At 37.1% G+C, this 21,393-nt stretch overlaps 2 protein-coding genes across 2 annotated transcripts; both read left to right on the top strand.

The window, feature by feature from the left end:
* Positions 1–247: 247 nt before the first annotated feature.
* On the top strand, positions 248–5,541 carry LOC104438297 (aldehyde dehydrogenase family 2 member C4). The gene is made up of 9 exons (XM_010051412.3): positions 248–397; positions 822–964; positions 3,272–3,655; positions 4,013–4,102; positions 4,230–4,403; positions 4,502–4,639; positions 4,737–4,874; positions 4,982–5,043; positions 5,184–5,541. Exons 1-9 carry the CDS (start codon positions 283–285, stop codon positions 5,455–5,457), a joined length of 1,518 nt encoding a protein of 505 aa, XP_010049714.2. The 5' UTR covers positions 248–282; the 3' UTR covers positions 5,458–5,541.
* A 10,135-nt stretch (positions 5,542–15,676) lies between these two features.
* LOC104438296 (aldehyde dehydrogenase family 2 member C4) lies at positions 15,677–21,072 on the top strand. The gene is made up of 9 exons (XM_010051411.3): positions 15,677–15,826; positions 16,250–16,392; positions 18,757–19,140; positions 19,498–19,587; positions 19,715–19,888; positions 19,987–20,124; positions 20,222–20,359; positions 20,469–20,530; positions 20,669–21,072. Exons 1-9 carry the CDS (start codon positions 15,712–15,714, stop codon positions 20,940–20,942), a joined length of 1,518 nt encoding a protein of 505 aa, XP_010049713.1. The 5' UTR covers positions 15,677–15,711; the 3' UTR covers positions 20,943–21,072.
* Positions 21,073–21,393: the final 321 nt, after the last annotated feature.

The following is a 21,393-nucleotide window of genomic DNA, read 5'->3' as shown; positions in this document are numbered from 1 at the left end:
AAATATTTATTTTGTTGGACTAAAGTCCAAAAGGGAAAGGCTAAAAACAAGGAGGAATTCATGGAAATTAGGTGAATTGTGTGTCGTGATTGATTTTTCCTGTCTTGCCACCTATGACCAATAAATACATATTTGTTACTAGAGTTTCTCTTCCCAAAATAACCCTACTTGTTGCGAGAAGGAAAACGACTATCTACTGTCTCCTAGTACTATATAAACGGAAGAAAGGACCCTCCCTCCTGCCAAAAAAGTGAGAGTCTGACTGCAGAGGAGAGAGACGAGATGGCAGAGAACCAGAGCGACGCCAACGGGAGCCTGAAGACTTATGATGAACACGTTCCGGACATCAAGTTTACCAAGCTCTTCATCAATGGCGAGTTCGTCGATTCTGTCAAAGGTAGAATTCACCATCTTCCTGTCAAGTTTTTGGGCTGCCTTGATGAAGATTCATTACACGGATGGGGTCGTAGAGTTCTGTTCTTGCTAGCCTATCCTTCTTCTCGAAAAGAAAAAGAGAGAGAAAAGTAAAGTTGTGCCGTGAAGAAAGCGTGACTGAAGTTGGGTTTGGTCTCGTTCGAGCAGTTCGGTTTTTGTTGAGTGAAATTCACTGCCCTGTTTCGGAGTACAGAAAAGAGGGGTATCCAAAGAAAAAACGGCCGTCTAAATCGAGATTGACCTTGAGAGAATCTTACACATTATTGCAGTTGACCATAGGAAAACTCGCAGTCCCCACGAGTTCTTGTTATCGTTCGGTTTCTTCTTCTTGTTATTTTCTTTTGAGAGTTTCTAGCTCGTGATGGTGAATGAAATTGGATGAGCAGGGAGGACGTTCGAGACGATAGATCCAAGAAATGGAGAAGTTACAGCAAGAGTTGCAGAGGGAGACAAAGAGGACGTGGATTTGGCTGTGAAAGCCGCCCGTCAAGCATTTGATCACGGCCCTTGGCCACGCATGCCCGGCTACGTACGTCTCCCCCTTTCTCTCTCCCTTTTTGTCCTCATTTCATTTTCGTTTTCCATCCAAATTAAAATAGACAATACCAGTATAAATTAGGGTTAATATCCTGAAAAACCCCAAACTGGTACACTTGTGACAAATTTACCCAAAACTATTTTTTTGACCACCAAAAACCCCAAACTGGTATACCTTTGACAAATTTATCCCAAGCCCGTGACAAATTTACACTTATGACAAATTTATCCTCTGTTAGTTTTCGTTAAATTTTATTATCAAATTATTAAGTTAAATGACACATGACAATTGACCGATGTACCAATTTAAGATTTTTACACTCCGTTTGTCATATTTTACAATTTTTGTGATTTTTTTGTGGTATTAATTTAATTTAGCAGAGGGTATGTTTGTCACAAATTTACCATTTTGAGGTTTTTTGCAGTCGAATAAATTAGTTTGGGGTAAATTTGTCATAAATGTACCGGTTTAGGATTTTTTATAGTCAGTTGGGGTAAATTTGTCACAGGTATACCAATTTGGAGTTTTTCATGGTCAAAAAAATAGTTTTGGGTAAATTTGTGACAAGTGTACCAGTTTGGGATTTTTTAAGGTATTAACCCTATAAATTAATCCATTAATTCACTTATGAATATTATTTTATTGTGATTACACTATTAAATTTAGCCAAGACGTTTGTGTGAGATAACTTGAGCTCAACATCTCATTTAACAAATTGATTTCAGCGAATTGGTTTTTATGTTTGCCATGTATTCATCTTATTAATGAATCGTCGTCGAATTCAAACGTAAACTTTAAACTTAAGAAAAATGACGGTTGAACATATGATTCGTGGACATAGACTATAATAAAGCGCGGCATGTCAAGTAGCCGCTTTTCGATACGATAATAAAGAAATCGTCTTTGATCATACCGCAGCAATTGTATAATTTTTTTTCCCTTCTTGGGCAGGGCAATATGTGGGCAGATATGAGTATGATTTTGTCTTATGGCACACCACATAACGACAAGCCATGAAAAAAACCAACTAATAAAAAACAAAATCATTGATTGATATTATATATATATATAGAAAACCAACATATACATCACTCAATTGCACGAAGCCTTTCGATGCTGACAACTTGTGATTTGTCTCTACGGTTTTGGATTGACGGTGTTAGGCTCTTCCTTGTTCAAAGGGCCATTAAATAATTTTGTGACCCCCCTAGAAGATAGGGAAAACTGAAAAATATTTGCCGACTGAGACAATACTTATAATTTTTTTGCTCAAAATCGCATTTTAATTGTCATCGTCTCAGCCGTTATAGTTTCCTCCCATATTTCTTGGGGTCAACGTCCTTCTCTATTGCTACTTTGAAATCACCAAATGAGGGCCCACTTAGATTTGATCTATATTTATGATCATGTTATTGAAAAATGGGAAATATTCTTTGGTGGGAAATTTGACCTCTTCAATTTAGTTTAGTCGAAGAAAAAGATTCTTCGATCAATCAAAGAAGCTATTAGTACATAGTCAATCTCAAATGATATTCCTAATTTCGTTCCCAGATGCTGCAAATGCTCAGGTATTCTTTTGGATGTTACAGTTGTTTATTCTAGATTAGGAAAAAATATATTTCAGCATAGCTAACTTTAGCACTTTATAGAATGATCAATTATTATGATAAAAATTATCTGTTGGGTTAGGTGCCTTTTTTTTTTTTTTTTTTTAAGAATACTTGTTTTTGAGAAGTGATTGATTTGATTGAATCTTGGTCTCTACATTTGTTTTGAATGCTACGAATGCCCCTTTGGAATACTAGTAAATTATTATATGCAGCATATATTTTAGTTCATTAGTCGCTGAGAACATACATTTTGGTTCATTTTCTTGAATTTAGAGAAGCGTACCATAAGTCTAGTGTTATCTTAATAGAAAATGCTTGACAATTAGAATTAGTGTGTCAGGTGATGTGTAAAACTGTTATGGTAATTTAGCTTGCTTGTTTAAAGGATCACTTATAGTTTGAGAAATCACTTAGTAAACTAACTTTGTAGAATGATCTATGTAAGTGTGGCATTTTACTATTTTATTCAGTAATCCAAGGCCTTTCTTCTTCTTCTTTTTTTCCATAATTTTTATTACGTAATCATAACTATCTAGTGGCCAAAAGAATAACCAAATAGTGAAATTTATGAAGTTCTATCCAAACATCTGAACATAGTTATCTGTGTAAAAGCGACATATCATTCTAAATCCTAGTGTGCATGAATTTTTATTGTTGCATGATATATGATTATAAATTTCATCAACAGCAAAGGGGAAGGATCATGTCGAAATTTGCGGACTTGATCGAAGAGAACATAGATGAACTGGCTGCTCTGGACACTATCGACGCCGGGAAGATATTCAGCATGGGCAAGGCCGTGGACATCCCTCACGCTGCCACATGTCTAAGGTATTATGCCGGCGCAGCGGACAAGATCCATGGTGAGGTGTTGAAGATGTCGCGTGAACTTCATGGGTACACGCTGCTGGAGCCGGTTGGCGTGGTCGGGCACATTATCCCTTGGAACTTCCCGACCAGCATGTTCTTTATGAAGGTCGCCCCAGCACTGGCGGCTGGTTGCACCATGATCGTGAAGCCTGCCGAGCAGACCCCTCTGTCGGCTCTCTATTATGCTCATTTGGCTAAGAAGGTACGTCAATCGACTCGGAAAAGAAGCTTTTTGAGAGCAGAATTCATTTTTTCTAAACTGTAATTGCATTGTAAGTAGATTCTTTAATTATTTGGAATTAGTTTTCCGTAGACAAAATGTAATAATTTCGTCATTTATCAGTCTAGAAGTTATAGTTAATTATGAAGAGAATAGTCTAATCAAAATATTAAAGACAGCAATAGGGGAGCAAGTGAAGACATGATTTTGAATATCTGTTGTGCCATAACAAAATAGTTCCAAAAAACTGTTGTCCCAAAAAGAAAAGAAAAAGAGGATACACATGAAAATTATTAAGTTTATCTTTCTGCCTTTACATCTTCGTCTGCTTTGTATCAGGCCGGTGTTCCTAATGGAGTGATCAATGTTGTAACTGGTTTCGGACCAACGGCCGGTGCTGCAATAACCAGTCATATGGACATTGATATGGTATGATTCCGATATCTATCTTTCATGAAATTTTCTATTAATGTACCGCATAACATAGGTCGAATTTGTGAATATGTGCTTGTAAGGTTTTAGTTTGGATTGATACGGCATGAAAACCTCACTTCAGGTCAATTTTACGGGGTCTACAGAAGTGGGGCGCATCGTGATGCAGACTGCAGCGACAAGCAATTTGAAACAAGTGTCACTGGAATTAGGCGGGAAATCGCCTATTATGATATTTGATGATGCTAATTTAGATACTGCTACCGATCTTGCTCTAATAGGTATCGTCCATAACAAGGTAAGGTGTCTGACTTTTTTGTGGAATTTGTGAAAACGGAGAATAAGCTCCGCATACCCAAAATCGTGATGGTTTCTTGATTGAAACCTATGTTTCAGGGAGAAATATGCGTCGCGGGCTCTCGCGTTTATGTTCAGGAAGGGATCTATGAAGAGTTTGAGAAGAAGCTGGTGGCAAAGGCAAAGGCTTGGCCAGTCGGTGACCCATTTGATCCGAAAGTCCAACAGGGACCGCAGGTAAGATCGAACACTTGTAGGAAGCAAGAACCGGCTAGATTTTGCGATAAAGGATATGGTTGACATTTAGCCTGACTCGAATTAAGGTAAATTCTAGGTCGATAAGAAACAATTTGAGAAGATACTTTCTTATATCGAGCATGGAAAGAGAGAAGGGGCCACGCTTTTGACTGGGGGCGAGCGTTTGGGCACCAAAGGGTACTATGTTCAGCCAACAATTTTCACAAATGTTAAGGTACATTATCAATCCACAACACATTCCTTAAAGAACATGAAGTAGTGATGGGAGGAACTGAACTTCTGATTGTTTTGTGTTCATGTCAAACTATCTCCTTCCATCAGGAGGACAATGTGATCGTGAAGGATGAGATTTTTGGTCCTGTCATGTCGCTCATGAAATTCAAGTGAGTACAACTCGCTATTGCTCCCCAAAGCTATTGCTTACGTGGTTCCGATGCATCTGAGGCACTATTATTTGTAGCTGGAATAGAGAGAACTATTATAGTACATTGTGCTCCATTCATCATTTTATGGTGGATTGCAGGACTGTGGAGGAGGCGATCAAGAGGGCTAACGATACTAGGTATGGTCTAGCAGCAGGGATTGTGACGAAGAATATAGATGTGGCGAACACAGTCTCGAGGTCAATTCGAGCGGGTGTCATATGGATAAATTGCTACTTTGCATTCGACAATGACTGTCCTTGTGGTGGTTACAAGACAAGCGGCTTCGGGAGAGATCTCGGTTTGGATGCCCTCCACAAATGCCTACATGTTAAATCTATTGTGACCCCGCTTTATAACTCTCCATGGCTTTAAAGAGAATTTTCTAGGAAAAGAGCTTTGAGTCATATGGTGGCTCAAATAATGTGTAATTCCAAATTATGAGGTATATTTGCAATAAACAAAATGCAGGTCATTTTGGCATTTAGATGATGTTAACAGTTTCATGCTGCAAACCTTACCGAAAAATAAAAAATAAAAGATAAAATAACCTTACCAAAAAAAAAAAAAAAAAAAAAACATTTTCATGCTGCAAAACGTAGCTTTTATGCGCAATTTCTTTGCTGTCTATCATCAAGAGTTTTCTTGTACTTGTTTCCCCCAGAAAGTGAAAAAGAAGGATGGAAAATTACTTGGCTTGAAGTTGGAAGAAAATGAAGAACAAATTCTGAAATTTAAGTTGAAGAAATAACAAATTAGAGCACGATATAACTTGACATCTCTCTCTCTCTCTCTCTTTCTCTCTCTTGCCATCGCTAACATCGACACCCCCCAACACACAATCACAGAATCGAGGGAGGACTACGTGAGTGACGCAACTAAAGGGGAGGTGAATTATAACTACATCGGTGAGGACGGAGACATTCGAGGATGGCGAGTGAATTCTAGCGGCTATTGAAGAATCTTGGAGGGGAGCCTGGAGGCGTGATGTGTTGATTGTCGAAATGGCTTCCTCATATCAACATAGTTAGAAACTTGAATATATTGAAAGAGAAGAAAAAGATTCACATATCTAATTTAGATTCTATGATTCTTGATGTAGAACAACGACAATTCGATCCTTTGATGCTGAAGATCTTCTCCTCTATTGCCCTCTAGACCTTGGCTCGATGAGATTGCCCCTCTCGAATGTTCCTTATGTGAGGTAGAGGGTGTGTATGTTTGAGAAAATGACAATTGAGGGTTAGAGGATGAACCTTAGCTTATTTATAGAGTTTTGGCCAAGCCTTTTCATCATGGGCTTGACCCAACTAGACTCACATAAGCCAAACCCATATTCGACTATTAAGAAACCTTATACTTACCTCATTAGACCAATCCCGTAAAACGGTAAATTATAATCTCAATTATGTAGCCCACATTAAGAAAATTCTTACATTCTCCCACTTAGACTATATTAATTGAGATTGTACTGTATGTGCACACTTTTATATTGGTTTAGAGATAATTCTTAATAGTCAATCATATCTCATAAAATCTTACATATTGGATTATGGCAGTAATTCCATATACATAAAAAAAAAACAAAAGAAAATAAAAACAAAGAAAAACTTGTGTAAACTTTTAGGTTTCAGGTTTCAAGTTCCATTTACTTAGAATCTCTCCGTCGAAAAAGGGTTTTTTAATCTTTGAAACTTGGAACCCACCTTGCTTATTCTGAAAACTAGACATGTTTTACGGTTTCAGGTTCTACTCTGAAACCATATTTATTCCTAATTCGAGCTTGAGCAATAGCAGTTGCTTGAGTTTGATTGACTAATCCGCTCGAAAGGAGTTGACCTCAAATTCATAGAAAAGACATTCGAGTTGAGCTAGATCGACCTCGAATCAAGTCTCGAGGATTGAATATTGAAATTGAGCCGGGCTCCAATATTGAACTGTGTCCGAGCACACGTCCCTACCTGCCCGTCGTTTTCGTGCTCGACTCAGTTTCAGTAGCCCGCGGAGGGAAAAGGAAAACAGAGGACAGAAAAAGGGTTCTGTCCATTGCTGGCGACGCGTTTCGTTCCTTCGAATCCACCCTCTTTCTTTCTCGGAGAATTCAGTTCTTTCGCTCAACGCGTCCTCGAGAAAAATCCGCCATGGAATATAAAAAAGCAAACAAGCATGGTTGAATGCCATGCACCACCAACTCATTCTTCGCTCGCATTTCTTGCTCCCGACCGACCCACTCCCCGACCTTGATTTAAACATTTTCTCAGTTCTGGTCTCTTCTTTGTGTTCTGTGTTCTCTCTCTCTCTCTCCTGCGTATTTGGTTTCTGCATCAAGACGAGCTCTTCGACAATCATGATGAGACCAAACGCTGTCCATGTCCGAACTACCGTCTTCGTGTTATGGTGATGATGATTCTGCAGCTGGGTCACAGGCAGAGCGTGGCTCCTTCGCCTTCACATGGAGGTTCTTCCAGTGATGGTGCGTCTATTTTCGTCGGTTTCGACGATTTTCACGCTTGTCTTTGGTCACGTACGATGAAAGATTTCAACATGTCCTCCCCTTCGATCACTGAATGCAGGGAAAGCGATCGATCAAGGAGTAGCTTACGTTCTTTTCTGGGGGCGCTGGCAATCACGTACATCTTCCATTGATGCTCAGCTCTTCTGCACGATCTGTTCATCATGCCTCATCTACTAATATCTCTTTATAGGTTTATTCTATTTGCTCGTTTGGAGAGATTTTGCACTTAGCAGCACCTGCATATGTAATGACAGGAAATTCGATGAGCATTTTTGTAAATATATTGTCAGTCTTTTTATTATAATGGTGGCCGTTGTTGTTGTTATTAATATAGTACAAATGGAAAGAACTTCTATTTTTATGATTTTTGCTTTGAAAAATCATGATTTGCCGGGCCTAATTCCCTAAAAAGGTCTTCCAATTTTAGGTCTACTCTCAATTATGCCATGAACTTTCCTTTGTTTAGAAAAAAAACCCAAAACTTTAGGCCCAGTCCTAAATCTATTCTGAACTTTTCTTTATCATAAAAAAAGACCCCAACTTTAGGTCAAATCCCGAATGTCTCCCAAATTTTTTTGTCTAAAAAAAATCACTAATTTTTTACTTTAGTCTCAAATCTGTCCCCATTAGACCTTTATCTAAAAATTGTCGTTAGTAGTCCCTAATTTTTATGCCCTAAAACAGTTTCAATCTAGATTTAATTTTCCATGTCACCTTGTTGATGTGGATTTGTTATTGATTTAAAAATATCACGTTAAGTTAGGACTCGATCACGGGAATAGATTTGAGAATAAATTGAAAGTTGGTGATTTTTTTAGACAAAACAAAATTTGGGCCCAATTTGGGACTAGACCTAAAGTGGGTTATTTTTAGACAAAAAAATTTAAGGAAGATTTGAGATTTGACCTAAAGTTTGATTTTTTTAGGCAAAAAAAAAAAAAAAAAAGTTTGAACTAGAATAACTAAAGTTTTAGTTTTTTTTTTTTTTGGGGGGGGGGATTATTCTGATTTGCTATCCGATCTTGATTCCATTCGACTCTGCAATCCTCAATGCTTGAGCTTGATTCGATGATGCATTTTATAAGATCGAGCTTGACCTTGCTTCACTCGACTATTGAAAATAAATTGCAAGCTGAGCTCAGCTCAAGGAGCTCAATATAAGAAAGATACAATGACATTGGTTAGTAATGTCGAGTAGATGTCTAAAAGTAACTAAAATAAGTACAAGTTTAAGTCAAGTCATGTGTTTTAGAGCTGGAGCTAAGTATTTCATAACTTCACTGAATTGCGAGATGAAGCAAAGCAAGGGCGGTAAAACAACAATGCCTCAATTCCCTTAAAAAGTGTCGACTTCATCTCAAATCTCAATCCTGACCCAAATTTTATTTTTCCATACGAAGGTAGAAGATTATCTAAAATGACACTGTAATGGGCAAAATCGGTTGCAATTTTCTTGATTTGGGCCAAAAACGATCTGGCCCAAATCATGTTGGATTGGGCTTCTGGATTGGATGCATCGCTTACAAAGCAAACCCAACTTTGCCTGGAAGTCCAAGCATAGGCCCAAGAATTTGCAGCTTTTTGATTGGTCCAGCAATTTGCAATTTGAAATCCTTCAAAGAACCCACAAATAAATAGTACAAAAAACAGTTACAGACTTTAGTTGTGGGCTATCCAATTTTAGTGGACCCTCCACTTAAAAGTTAATATATAATCTGTTGATATCTGATCGCATATATGCACCACCTGTTTCATTTGAAAATCCTTAATTGCAAGTTCTCGTAAAGGGATTATTTACACATATGGTGATTCCAAGGCTATTGGATTCTTTATCATCCAGCAAAATTGATTCCATTAACCTTGTAATGTCAGCAATTAATTCGAAGGATGTTGATTCGGGTCAACATCGCGGCATGTAATGGCAGCTAATTTGAAGGATTTTCATTAGTGGATGTTCTAGAAGTCAACCATCCAAAAAAAGACAAAAAAATAAGAAGATAAAGAAGTAATAATGCCTTTTGGACCATAATTTTGATTATTATTTTTTTTGATAATGAGTCGTGGACTGATAGGTCGATATATCACAGTCAAGGATGGTGAGAACGGAGCATGACTGTCCTAATTGAGACACGAAACTGACATTTGCTTGGATTATTCAAGGAATATACCTGCCTAATATCTGGTATATAATACAATATTTATAGCATATATTATTTATGATGTATGCATGGAGTATAGGAAACCTTATCTTGGTGGAGTCAACCAAAGAGTAAAGAAAGCAATCATTTTTTATTTTTTGATAAGTCATTATGAAGTCGGCATACCGCTACTCAATAAAAATTGACCAAAAGAAAAAAAAAAGTTAGACTAGCCGTGGCCGGCCCGGTGTTCATGATTTTTTTTCATTATTTTATTTTTGCAATTTGAAAATGTTAAAAAAATTAATTGAGGGAAATTAATGAAAAACCTTGTTTAATTAAACTAATCTGAACAAAGTACATCTTTAAATCGAGAACTAAATTATACGTAGTGTTGCCCTAATAATGGCCACACATAGATTACACCAAAGAGGATTGTCTAACAAATTTCATTGCTTTCAATGCGGTGTGTCTATGAAATTTAAATAATACGACACAATTTGCTAATATCTCACATGTTGATTTTTTTTTTTTTTTTTGTGAATTAGTTTTTTTTATACTAATAATTATGTGACTGTATTTTTACTCTATAAATTGAGAAGTTATGAGAGCATATGTATCATCTCTCGGGGACTTAAATCTTTGAGAAATGTGCATACATGTTACTCTAACCAACTCATTTGATAATCATCTTCCGACGGGATGTGTTTGTGACATGTATTATTTTTCCGCACTTGGCAAGTCCTCGTGAAATAGCACACCCTATCACGAGAATAATTATCTAGACATCACTCACTTATATATCAAGCATAAATCGTTTTTTCCATGTTGTACCCATAAAGAGTCAAAAGTTGGGCCTATTTGGGACTATTTTTGTTTCTTCTTTTTCTTCTACTTTTCTTTTTCATCTTGATGGTTTTGTTGATTGGGGACTCCTAGATTTGATGATGTTATCATCTCCCGCGATGATTTCTTGACAATAGTGTAAAGCTCTTTATCCTCCTAGGTGGCTAGTTGTAGATACATCACAGTTATCTTCTTCACGCTCAGGTCTTTGCTCACATTACTGCGAGCTCGAGCATCTTGATCCTTTGATTTCGATTCTAAAAAATCATCGCAAAAATCAAATGATCATCGTAGATAATTACATCTTGCCCATGCTAGCATAAGGGTGGTATTGCCAGACATGCCAAGGGTTTTTGAGGGGGCGATGATGAGGTAGAGAGGAAGCTCATGAGTGTCTATGAGATTGCCTAGTTGTTGGTGTGCATGGAGGTGTCGGAGGGGGAAGATGAAGAAGCATGGCAATCCATTTCAACATAGACGGGAACAAGAAGAAGGAAAGTGAAAGAAAAAGAAGAACTAAATTCAAAAAAGGGCCTTGCATTGGCCCCACATTTGATTACGTGGGTACAACATATAAAAGATGAAAAAAAAAGAGGCAATATGATTAATATATTGTAAAATGGAGTATTTGAATCGAATGAAGAGTGAAAAAAGCTTGAGCTTCGATATATGCAAACTTCTTGTTTGGATTGTGGATACCAGCTTGAGCTATATTCCTTCTGGGCCATGACCTTCATCTACAACAAATTAATGTCATGGTTGGCACCATGTTTTAAGGGAACGGATCAGATGACTAATTTCGAAGCACATTTAATAAAAAATAAAATAAAAATCAATCCCGTTATGCCTAGCCACTTCTTATTGCTCCTCTTTTTTAATATTCGTTTGACTTTTTTTTAGGAATTGTACATTTTGGAATAATTTAAGTGATTGCTTGCGCTTTGGTCCATCGCCGCACGTAGGACGAAGGCAATTGGCAAAAGATAGATGAGGTCAACTCCAATTTTGACATAGATTTTTAACGGAAGTTGTGCAGATTGATCGTGATACAATCTGTAGCAATAGTGCTGCGATTAAGGGCAATTGTCGTATTTTACTTTTCACACAAGGAAAAAGCTGTCGAATTTGCTTGTTACTGACCTCTCACCGTTGCAATCAACCATGCGACGCATGAGTTTAAAGACCTGGTTATAAGTATCAACAACCAGTTAATCTAAGTCTTTGGTTGAGGCAAGTAACGGTAAGCATGATTTTAGGATAGAACCGGACCTATTGGATTCTATTCAATTCTAGGTTCTAAGTTTAAAAAATTTAGGATTTTGTTTCAATGAATAGGTTAGAACAAGTTTTTTGTTTTTTCTTGATCTATTTTATGCAATCCCGCGATGTTCCATGACAACCGATAATGAGTGTATAATTTGGAATTACTAATTTAAACTTCCTTTTAATGACTGAGATTTTTAATTTGTTAATATTTTATTATATTTGTGTGTCTAAATGTAAGTTGTGGTCATTAAAAGAGATAATTTAGTGCAATCGTTTAATTAATAATATAAATGGAGTCTAGGTAGACTCTAGGCCTGTGATAGAATATGTTTCAAGTTTTAGGATATGTAGAGTAAGTTTTAAGTATCAAAAAATGATGAACTGATTTTAATGGATAGGTTTTGGGTTTAGTTAGAATCATTCACCCTAAGAGCAAGTAGACATTACAATTTGTACTAGAGTGGATTCATGCGATTAATGAGATCTGAATTGTACTTTCCTTTAATCTGAATGTGTCGTCCGTCCGACGCTTTTCAGGGAGAACACGTGCTAGTGCTCTTGCCAAGAAAGCAGTGAAATGAATAGAACTTAAACGAGGAAAGTGCATGCAGCGCGCGGACGTTGGGATCGAGGGTAAAGATCGACAAGAGGCAGAGGTTGACCCAGAATGGGGAGTAAAAAACACAAAAGAAAAGGAGATGACAAGGACAACGTGGGGTTTGCAGTCGTCGTAGATAGGATTTTTAGATCAGCTTTTGCAGTATGTTTAGGAAAATCGAATCCGATTCAGATGAACAGAATATTGACTTCTTCTCTAGGGTTATCTTTGTCCTTCACGTGAGATCCCCATGTCTAGACATCAAGTTAATATACGCATGGACAATCCAAAAAGGAAGAAACACGAGACATTAACAACGAAGCTGATGGGTATACCGCATTTCAAGGGACTCTCTTTCGCTCCATCTAAGAATCACGGATCGAATCACACATCAAATATCGAGCATGGAATTCATGTTGCAATTCCAAAGAGATTGTTAGGTTGATAGCTCCCTTTCTGTTTTTGGACTCTTGCCCAACAAGATAAGACCAATCAAGTGATGGAAATAGTGGTTGGATATTTTTATTGATACAAAAATAGGGAATTTTTGGCGACAACGGGGATTTTATACCCATCTGTAATGTGCAAGTCAAAGAAGGAAGATCAATTCAATGATTGAGGAGATTGTTGAGTTATGTCTGGCCAAAATTTATATAGTGTATATTTCTCACATTTCTTTTGTTAGTTGACCATTTGAAATGATGACCCGATGTGTTGCATAGACTTGAATTATCTCGAGGATTTAAGTTGCATCTTGAATAACTAAACCTGGCTAGTTATAATAAAATAAGTGATTTGATGATTCGATGATCTCAAGGTGATTTCTCCTCCTGACCTTAGTACTAATAAAACACCTAGACCATCAATTTCTTTTTTCTGTTTAATAACTTAGGGACTTCCCCCAGATATTCATGTGGATTGTCATCGCCCGAAAGTCAATTTGATAAGATCCACGATCTGACCAAATGGGCTGCCAGTGCTACTACTACAAGAGGGAATTCATTTATTGGCCTGACCATCGTTATCATCGCAGGTTTTAATTTTGAAAAAAAAACCGAAGAAGAATTTATTAATATCGATGAAAGTGTCGTGGATGAGAATGGATGTAAATATATGTATGTATATTAATTGTAAATCAAACTTTTGAATTTGATGTTTATCCTCGTTTTTATGAGAATGCTCTTTAATTTCTCTGTCCTTTATTATTTTGTTAAAACCTAATAATGGGATCGAACACTTATCACCTGCTAAAAATACAAAATGGTTAGAGAAACGCATATATTGTGCATCTACATATTCAAAATATGACAACCACCCATTGTTGTGACTTCACTTCTTCCCTGCTTATCGCCACTTATTTGTCAATCCAGACAATGATAGCTACCCATAACATTGAGCAAGCACATGTTGATTATGACATTTTCCTTTATGATGTCCTTTTGTTAACCTCAATTAGTTTCAAATTTTACCATGTGAAAGCATTACCCAATTTGATTATTTAAATTTGCATACACATTTTTTCAGACGGCTATACTAATCGCGGATTTTAAAGAGCACAAGAACAATCACACCTACTTAATATCTAGTTTATACTTTTAAGTCGATGAGCTCACCTTTTTCATAATAGACAATTTCGAGGAGGTCAACCCTAATTGATGAACGGATTACCATTCTTTTCCTACCAAGACCAACTGAAAAAGAAGACCTTTTCTCATCGGTGGGAAGATGTGCATTAATTGAACCAACTAAATAAGTTCACGAAGATCGAGTATCGCCAACCAATGCAATATTATATGTGAAATATCATGTTAATATTAGTATAAATTTTAAAGTTTTCAAATGCTTAAAAGTGAAAATAAGTCAAAATACATGCACCATAAGATTTGCAAAATATGTTAATTTTAAAACACTTGTACGGCAAAAAGCAAAAAATAAAAGTTACTCCACATATTAATTGCAAAATTGTAGGCCTTTTTATCTCTAAAGTAAATCTCACGTGTTTCTTGTACGGAGATAAAGTATTTTCTTTCAAACGATAATCTATAATGAAAAAAAGAAAATCTAGTAATTGATGTCCTCTGACTTTTAGACCTCTAATAATTTCACACGCACACGCATATATATTGTTGGCGTGGTTGGTGCTGGCCCTTCTATATGGGAAGAAATTATTTAGATTTGTTTGATTTGGAAGAAATTATGTAGATTCGTTTTGGTTTATGTAATTTTGGGAATTGCCTTATTTTTTCGTTGTCTTCTTTTTCTGTACTTCATCAAGAAAATGGCAATCCCTCTCTCAAAGACAATATGAAAAAAAGAAAAATTTGAGAGAGGATTACTCTAGGACAAAGGCACATTACAGAACCTCGTTAAATCGTGTCTTCTTTTTTAATTTCTTCATATATATATATTTATATGAAAGAAACATAAGGCATGGTCAAGACGTGTGGAGTGGCTATGCACACATGTTGACCAGGCCTTACTTTATGACAAAAAAATGAATGTTATCTGAAGTCTTATATAACCCATCATAAAAAAAAACCCAAGTTGTCTTTTAAAGGGTTTTGTTAAGTTATCCTTAAAAGAGTTTTGTCCCTTTCCGTAATATTCAAATGGACCATTAAGTATGACAAAGGATCATTAAAAACTTCATCTTCGTCATGTTTATACAATTATTACATCATAAAAACTACATGAAGAGATAAAAACTTTTCAAGGACTGCAAATATAAAGAAACTCCATCCAGAATGAAAAAAAAGGAGGATAAGAAAAAAATGTTATGATATTGCTGGATGCTAGACATATCATTTGCATGGTAACTAAGGAAACCAACACATAAATCTAGCTCGTACATTTGTGTCCACATGAATTTTGATCGAAGTCTTGAACTCTTAATGTAACCGATTGAAGGGTTTCGTCTCCCTTAACTTAAGAACCGTGAAAATAAATTACCACCCGTTATGGAGCGGGATGAATGGCTTTCGGTAAATATTTATTTTCTTGGACTAAAGTCCAAAAGGGAAAGGCTAAAAACAAGGAGGAATTCATGGAAATTAGGTGAATTGTGTGTCGTGACTGATTTTTCCTGTCTTGCCACCTATGAGCAATAAATAAATATTCGTTACAAGAGTTTCTCTTCCCAAAATAACCCTACTTGTTGCGAGAAGGAAAACGACTATCTACTGTCTCCTAGTACTATATGAAGGAAAGAAAGGACCCTCCCTCCTGCCAAAAAGCGAGAGAGTCTGACTGCGGAGGAGAGAGACAAGATGGCAGAGAACCAGAGCGACGCCAACGGGAGCCTGAAGACTTATGATGAACACGTTCCGGAGATCAAGTTCACCAAGCTCTTCATCAATGGCGAGTTCGTCGATTCTGTCAAAGGTAGAATTCACCATCTTCCTGTCAAGTTTTTGGGCTGCCTTGATGAAGATTCATTACACAGATGGGGTCGTAGAGTTCTGTTCTTGCTAGCCTATCCTTCTTCTCGAAAAGAAAAAGAGAGAGAAAAGTAAAGTTGTGCCATGAAGAAAGCGTGACTGAAGTTGGGTTTGGTCTCGTTCGAGCAGTTCAGTTTTCGTTGAGTGAAATTCACTGCTCTGTCCGGAGTACAGAAAAGAGGGGTATCCAAAGAAAAGACGACCGTCTAAATCGAGAATGACCTTGAGAGAATCTCACACATTATTGCAGTTGACCATAGGAAAACTCGCAGTCCCCTCGAGTTCTTGTTATCGTTTGGTTTCTTCTTCTTGTTATTTCCTTTTGGGGGTTTCTAGCTTGTGATGGTGAATGAAATTGGATGAGCAGGGAGGACGTTCGAGACGATAGATCCAAGAAATGGAGAAGTTACAGCAAGAGTTGCAGAGGGAGATAAAGAGGACGTGGATTTGGCTGTGAAAGCCGCCCGTCAAGCATTTGATCACGGCCCTTGGCCACGCATGCCCGGCTACGTACGTCTCCCCCTTTCTCTCTCCCTTTTTGTCCTCATTTCATTTTCGTTTTCCATCCAAATTAAAATAGACAATACCAGTAGAAATTAATTCTTTAATTCACTCATGAATATTATTTTATTGTGATTACACTATTTATTTTAGCCAGGACTTTTGTGTGAGATAACTTGAGCTCGACATCTCATTTAACAAATTGATTTCAGCGAATCGATTTTTACGTTTGCCATGTATCCATTTTATTAATGAATGGTTGTTGAATTCAAAGTAAACGTCTTTGATCATACCGCAGCAATTGTATTTTTTTCTTTTTTCCCTTCTTGGGCAGGGCAACATGTGGGTAGATATGATTATGATTTTGTCTTATGGCACACCACATAACGACAAGCCACGAAGAAAACCAACTAATAAAAAACAATATCATTGATCGATTTATATATATATATATATATATATATATTTATTTATTTATTTATTTATATATCTAGTCGATACATAAGATATTTTCTCCCTTCTTTTTTTCTCTGTGCTCTTTCCCATATCATACCAATACTATGTTATAAATAATGACAACCTGTATCATGTGTTTTCAAACGTGGAAGTGCTCACAATTACCAAAAAGGACACACGACCAAACCAAGAAATAGATTAATTTGTAATTTTTATTCCCTGGGAACGGGCATCACTCAATTACACGAACCCTTTCGATGCTGACAACTTGTGATTTGTCTCTACGGCTTTGGATTGACGGTGTCAGGCACCTCCTAGTTCAGAGGGCCATTAAATATTTTTGTGATCCCCCTAGAAGATAGGGAAAACTGAAAAATATTTGCCGACTGAGATAATATTTATAATTTTTTGCTGAAAATCGTATTTTAATTGTCATCGTCTCAGCCATTATAGTCATGAAGAATATATTTTTTTCAATTTTCCTCCCATATTTCCTGGGGTCAACTTCCCCCTCTCTTGCTTGCCACTTTGAAATCACCAAATGAGGGCCCACTTAGATTTGATCTATATTTATGATCATGTCATTAAAAATTGGGAAATATTCTCTGGTGGGAAACTTGACCTCTTCAATTTAATTTAGTCGAGGAAAATGATTCTTCGATCAATCATAGAAGCTATTGTACATAGTCAATCTCAAATGATATTCTTAATTTCGTTCCCAGATGCTGCAGATGCACAGGTATTCTTTTGGATGTTACAGTTGTTTATTCTAGATTAGGAAAATATATATTTCAGCATAGCTAACTTTAGCACTTTGTAGAATGAGTCAATTATTATGATAAAAATTATATATTGGGTACGATACATTTTTCTAAGAATACGTCTTTTTGAGAAGTGATTGATTTGATTGAATTTATTCTTGGTCTCTGCATTTGTTTCGAATGCTACAAATGCCCCTTTGGAATACTAGTAAATTATTATGTGCAGCATATATTTTAGTTCATTAATTGCTGAGAACGTACATTTTGGTTCATTTTCTTGAATTCAGAGAAGCGTACGATAAGTCTAGTGTTATCTTAATAGAAAACGCTATACAGTTAGAATTAATATGTTAGGTGATGTGTAAAACTATTATAGATTCTCGAATTTGGCTTGCTTGTTTAAAGGATCACTTATAGTTTGAGAAATCACTTAGTAAACTAACTTTTTAGAACGATCTATGTAAGTGTGGCATTTTTCTATTTTATCCAGTAACCCAAGGCCTTTCTTCTTTCTTTTTTTCCCATAATTTTTATTACGTAATCATAACTATCTAGAGGCCAAAAGAATAACTAAATAGTGAAATTCATCTATCCAAACACCTTGAACATCTGTGTATATCCATTTCATCCTTCGAAACCATATCACATCCTGGATATGATGAAATAGGATGAATTGAGACGGTATTTTGTAAATGCGTAATTATCTTGAATATATTAACTATTTCTTTATTTTCAAATCGCCTGGAAGGGACAAAAGAAACATCTTGTTCTTTCTTCAACAATTTTTGATCTCTAGTGGACCTCTCGGTCGGATTCAAACCCAAATGAAGTTCTTACCATTTGTCAGAGAAAAAAGAAAGAATGAATCTTGTAGGATTCCCAAGAAATTCTTTGATTTCTTCCGGGAGCAGATAATTCTTCATCTCCTTCTCACGTTCCGTGAATAGCCGGGAATATCCATAAAGGCATTTAGAGAATCTGATTCTAGCTTTGTTCGTTCCGTTTGAAGAAAGGAAAGATCCCAAAGAATTGATCTTTCTTTTAGTTGTTGAATCTCTCTTTGATTGATCTGTGTAAAAGCAACATATCATTCTAAATCCTAATGTGCATGAATTTTTATTTTTGCATGACATATGAATATAAATTTCATCAACAGCAAAGGGGAAGGATCATGTCGAAGTTTGCGGACTTGATCGAAGAGAACATAGATGAACTGGCCGCTCTGGACACTATCGACGCCGGGAAGACATTCAGCATGGGCAAGGCCGTGGACATCCCTCACGCTGCCACTTGTCTAAGGTATTATGCCGGCGCAGCGGACAAGATCCATGGTGAGGTGTTGAAGATGTCGCGTGAACTTCATGGGTACACGCTGCTGGAGCCGGTTGGCGTGGTCGGGCACATTATCCCTTGGAACTTCCCGACCAGCATGTTCTTTATGAAGGTCGCCCCAGCACTGGCGGCTGGTTGCACCATGATCGTGAAGCCTGCCGAGCAGACCCCTCTGTCGGCTCTCTATTATGCTCATTTGGCTAAGAAGGTACGTTAATCGACTCGGAAAAGAAGCTTTTTGAGAGCAGAATTCATTTTTTCTAAACTGTAATTGCATTGTAAGTAGATTATTTAATTATTTGGAATTAGTTTTCCGTAGACAAAATGTAATAATTTCGTCATTTATCAGTCTAGAAGTTATGGTTAATTATGAAGAGAATAGTCTAATCAAAATATTAAAGACAGCAATAGGGGAGCAAGTGAAGACATGATTTTGAATATCTGTTGTGCCATAACAAAATAGTTCCAAAAAACCGTTGTCCCAAAAAGAAAAGAAAAAGAGGATACACATGAAAATTATTTAGTTTATCTTTCTGCCTTTACATCTTCGTCTGCTTTGTATCAGGCCGGCGTTCCTGATGGAGTGATCAATGTTGTAACCGGTTTCGGACCAACGGCCGGTGCTGCAATAACCAGTCATATGGACATTGATATGGTATGATTTCGATATCTATCTTTCATGAAATTTTCTATTAATGTACCGCATAACATAGGTCGAATTTGTGAATATGTGCTTGTAAGGTTTTAGCTTGGACTAATATGGCATGAAAACCTCACTTTAGGTCAGTTTTACGGGGTCTACAGAAGTGGGGCGCATCGTGATGCAGGCTGCAGCAATAAGCAATTTGAAACAAGTGTCACTCGAATTAGGCGGGAAATCGCCTATTATGATCTTTGATGATGCTGATTTAGATACTGCTACGGATCTTGCTCTAATAGGTATCGCCTATAACAAGGTAAGGTGTCTGACTTTTTTGTGGAATTTGTAAAAATAGAGAATAAGCTCCGAATACCCAAAATCGTGACGGTTTCTTGATTGAAACCTATGTTTCAGGGAGAAATATGCGTCGCGGGCTCTCGCGTTTATGTTCAGGAAGGGATCTATGAAGAGTTTGAGAAGAAGCTGGTGGCAAAGGCAAAGGCTTGGCCAGTCGGTGACCCGTTTGATCCGAAAGTCCAACAAGGACCGCAGGTAATATCGAACACTTCTAGGAAGCAAGAACCGGCTAGATTTTGCGATAAAGGATATGGTTGACATTTAGCCTGACTCGAATTAAGGTAAATTCTAGGTCGATAAGAAACAATTTGAGAAGATACTTTCTTATATCGAGCATGGAAAGAGAGAAGGGGCCATGCTTTTGACTGGAGGCGAGCGTTTGGGCACCAAAGGGTACTACATTCAGCCAACAATCTTCACAAATGTTAAGGTACACTATCAATTTACAACACATTCCTTAAAGAACATGAAGTAGTGAATTGAGAGGAACTGAACTTCTGATTGTTTTGCGTTCTTGTCAAACTATCTCCTTCCATCAGGAGGACAATGTGATCATGAAGGATGAGATTTTTGGTCCCGTCATGTCGCTCATGAAATTCAAGTGAGTAGAAACCTCTATTGCTCCCTAAAGTTATTGCTTACCTGGTTCTAATGCATTTGGGCCACTACTCTGTAGCTAAATTAGAGAGAACTATTGTAGTACATTGTGCTTCACTCATCATTTTATGGCGGATTGTAGGACTGTGGAGGACGCGATCAAGAGGGCTAATGATACGAGATATGGCCTAGCAGCAGGGATTGTGACAAAGAACATAGATGTGGCGAACACGGTCTCGAGGTCAATCCGAGCAGGCGTCATCTGGATAAACTGCTACTTTGCATTCGACAACGATTGTCCTTATGGTGGCTACAAGACAAGTGGCTTTGGGAGAGATCTCGGTTTGGATGCCCTCCACAAATACCTACATGTTAAATCTATTGTGACCCCGCTTTATAACTCTCCATGGCTTTAAGAGAATTTTCTGGGAAAAGAGCTTTGTGTCATATGGTGGCTCAAATAATGTGTAATTCCAAATTATAAATAATATTTGCAAGAAACAGAATGCAGGTCATTTTGGCATTCAGATGATGTTAATAGTTTCATGCTGCAAAATGTAGCTTTTGTGCGCAATTTCTTTGCTGTCTATCATTAAGAGTTTTCTTGTACTTGTTCCCCCCCAGAAGTGAAAAAGAAGGATGAGAAATTACTTGGCTTGAAGTTGGAAGAAAATGAAGAACAAATTCTGAAATTTAAGTTGAAGAAATAACAAATTAGAGCACGATATAACTTGACATCTCTCTCTCTCTTGCCAACACTAACACCGACACCCCCCAACACATAATCTCAGAATTGAGGGAGGATTGCGTGAGTGACGAAACTAAAGGGGAGGTGAACTATAACTGCATCGGTGAGGACGGAGACAT

This window comes from Eucalyptus grandis, chromosome 2, assembly GCF_016545825.1.
Source record: "Eucalyptus grandis isolate ANBG69807.140 chromosome 2, ASM1654582v1, whole genome shotgun sequence".
In the NCBI taxonomy this organism is placed as follows: domain Eukaryota; kingdom Viridiplantae; phylum Streptophyta; class Magnoliopsida; order Myrtales; family Myrtaceae; genus Eucalyptus; species Eucalyptus grandis.
This window is presented reverse-complemented; position numbering and strand designations above follow the sequence as displayed.

What these genes read in the sequence shown, in the direction of transcription:
- LOC104438297 (XM_010051412.3), top strand. Translation starts at nt 283, where the DNA reads ATGGCAGAGAACCAGAGCGACGCCAACGGGAGCCTGAAGACTTATGAT. An exon ending in GTCATATGGACATTGATATG is followed by an intron (nt 4,103 to 4,229) that starts GTATGATTCCGA and finishes ACCTCACTTCAG; the next exon opens with GTCAATTTTACGGGGTCTAC. An exon ending in TAGGTATCGTCCATAACAAG is followed by an intron (nt 4,404 to 4,501) that starts GTAAGGTGTCTG and finishes CCTATGTTTCAG; the next exon opens with GGAGAAATATGCGTCGCGGG.
- LOC104438296 (XM_010051411.3), top strand. Translation starts at nt 15,712, where the DNA reads ATGGCAGAGAACCAGAGCGACGCCAACGGGAGCCTGAAGACTTATGAT. An exon ending in GGCCACGCATGCCCGGCTAC is followed by an intron (nt 16,393 to 18,756) that starts GTACGTCTCCCC and finishes TTTCATCAACAG; the next exon opens with CAAAGGGGAAGGATCATGTC. An exon ending in TAGGTATCGCCTATAACAAG is followed by an intron (nt 19,889 to 19,986) that starts GTAAGGTGTCTG and finishes CCTATGTTTCAG; the next exon opens with GGAGAAATATGCGTCGCGGG.